The sequence below is a fragment of the Echinops telfairi genome, unplaced genomic scaffold (genome assembly GCF_000313985.2).
Source record: "Echinops telfairi isolate 266 unplaced genomic scaffold, ASM31398v2 ScPeMD7_7468;HRSCAF=8506_0, whole genome shotgun sequence".
Lineage (NCBI taxonomy): Eukaryota > Metazoa > Chordata > Mammalia > Afrosoricida > Tenrecidae > Echinops > Echinops telfairi.
In genome coordinates, this window is record NW_022111369.1 from 36,200,468 (window position 1) to 36,202,753 (window position 2,286).

A 2,286-nucleotide genomic window follows, 5' to 3' on the forward strand; every position below is an offset into this window, starting at 1 on the left:
GGCAGTGAGGGGCACACACAGGTCACCAGTTTTAATTTTTACCTTGGAGTGGCCCAAAGTCTTCCACAGGAATGCCAACCAAATTCCTAACCACCCCGATTCCTGCAAGGATCGCACTACACTGGACAACATGTCCCACGTTATGAGACCACCCCGCCTGTGTGACAAAAATATACTCTCTTCTTCAGAACTGGTGGCAGGGAGAGTACCCAAAAGCCAAGAATCCACAGATATTCCGAGTGGTTCTGGACATGACAGCGGCCATACCTCCTCAATCCCAGTCAACCCAGAGAAGCCTTCTCTATCCGGGAAACTCTTCCGCAGAGTCCCACAATACGAATTTCCCTTAAGTAAAAAATTAAAAGGAGGTCGGGGGAAGTCCTCAAAGAGAAGCCAGAATCGAGTGAGAGGCCGGTCAGCGAAGAGGTGACGCTGAGAGGCCTTAGAAGCAGTGCTTCAGCAAGCGGGGTGTTGGGACCTCGATGTGGGGATGCTTCCAAGGGCTGAACAAGTTAGGTCCTCTCAGGGCCACGGCCACGAGGGCTCCGGCACAGGGTTCCGGCAGCTCTGCGCGGCTCCCAACATTTGCCTCCCCAATCGACCTCAGGCCCGCCCCCTCGGTCTCCAGGCCCGCTCCCAGCCTCCCACCCGACAGCCGCCGTCAGCCCAGGAGAACAAATCCAGTTCCCCTCCCCACCTCTCTGCTCCCGTGCCCCGAGGAAACACTCACTTGCCCGCCAGATCTTTATGAGAGCCGCTCGAATTCATGAGCTGGGCCAAGTCCTGCCGCACCGCCGCCGCCATCTTTCTTCCAGCTCAGCCGCGGCTGCGGGGCCTCCCGCCGCCGAAAAGGAAACGAGTGCGGTCCTCCAGAGTGCAGCCAGAGGGACCCCGAGAAGCCACAGAGAACCGCGTGTGTGGGCCAGAGCGCCGGAAATGAAATGGGGTGGGAGCCCGCGCCGGCTCCGCCCCCAGAGTGGAGCGCCGCGAAAACGCCACGCCCCACGTTAGGGCCCGCCCAGTCGTCGTCCGCAGACTCAGGTGCGTCTTCTCTGACTTCGGATTGGCTGGTGAACTCCAAGGGAGCTTGTAGCCTTGTGCATTTTAGCAAGTGTTTGCTGAATTCGGTCTTACAATGTTCTGTGCGTGGTCCTCAAGGACAGGGCGTCTTAAATTGCTATTGGTAAAGAATGAGTTTTTAATTTCCAGGTGCATCACAGCCTGATACCTTAGTAAAAACCAGCACCAACTGTACCCCTCCCACTCTGTACCCTTTATATAGCTGAACTTTTTTTTGCGGGGTCTTAAGGTAGCTCGATTTCCATCTGTTTTAGATAGCACCCAGTCGATTTCCATAATGGCTATACATACCTACAGGTCCACCAGCAGTGGACCTAGAGTTCCTGTCTCACCCCAACCCCTCCAACACTCGTTACTTCCTGATTCTTTGAATCGGGCTCTCATTGAAGGAGTATCATAATTCCAAACAATTCTTGAGATGTCCTTCAGGAAGACTCAGAGGATGATTTCAGAGTTTGGGGAAATGAGCACAGCTTTTTCGTAGGTTCTCTGAAATCTCCATGAAGACCAGAAAGGCTTTGCTCTTTGAGTCCAGCAAATTGGATACCAGACTGAATCAAATGAAGTTTCGGGTAGAAGAAAGTGTCACAAAGCTTTGTAAAAAAGATAATTAGTGGAGGGAATAACAATAACTTGTAAAATGATTTTTAAAAGACTTAAATTGATCAAATTTAAATTATTTTAAATTTAAATTATTATCAAATTTAAATTATTATCAAAATAATCCAGGAATAGATATTTTTAAAGGGTGATTTCTTCCTTACCTGAATTATTCTAGAAAATAGGAAAGGAGCTAAGTTTCTCACCTATCTTGTGAGACTGGTGATTCCAAAGTCAGCTAAGAGCTTTGCAAGAAATTAATAGATCCTTCTCTCTTGGATCACAGAGGCAAAGTCCTTTTTTTTTAAATCATTTTATTGGGGGCTCATGCAACTCATCATAATCCATACATACATCCATTGTGTCAAGCACATTTGTACATTCGTTCACCTCATCATTCTCGAAACATTTGCTTTCTACTTGAGCCCTTGGTATCAGCTCATTTTTCCCCTCCCTCCCCGCTCCCCCCTTCCCTCATGAACCCTTGATAATTTGTAAGTTATTGCTATTCTGTCATATCTTACACTGTCCAATGTCTCCCTTCACCCACTTTTCTGTTGTCCATCCCCCAGGGAGGAGGTTATATGTAGATCCTTGTAATAGGTT

General features: G+C 48.7%; 1 protein-coding gene across 1 annotated transcript in view; it reads right to left on the reverse strand.

Moving 5' to 3' along the window:
* COPS4 (COP9 signalosome subunit 4) overlaps positions 1-895 on the reverse strand; it is a 43,058-nt gene extending 42,163 nt beyond the window's left edge. Inside the window, exon 1 of the mRNA XM_045284343.1 lies at positions 731-895. Within this exon, the coding sequence (XP_045140278.1) occupies positions 731-804 (74 nt within the window). The 5' untranslated portion in view covers positions 805-895. The remainder of the gene's footprint in view (positions 1-730) is intronic.
* Positions 896-2,286: the final 1,391 nt, after the last annotated feature.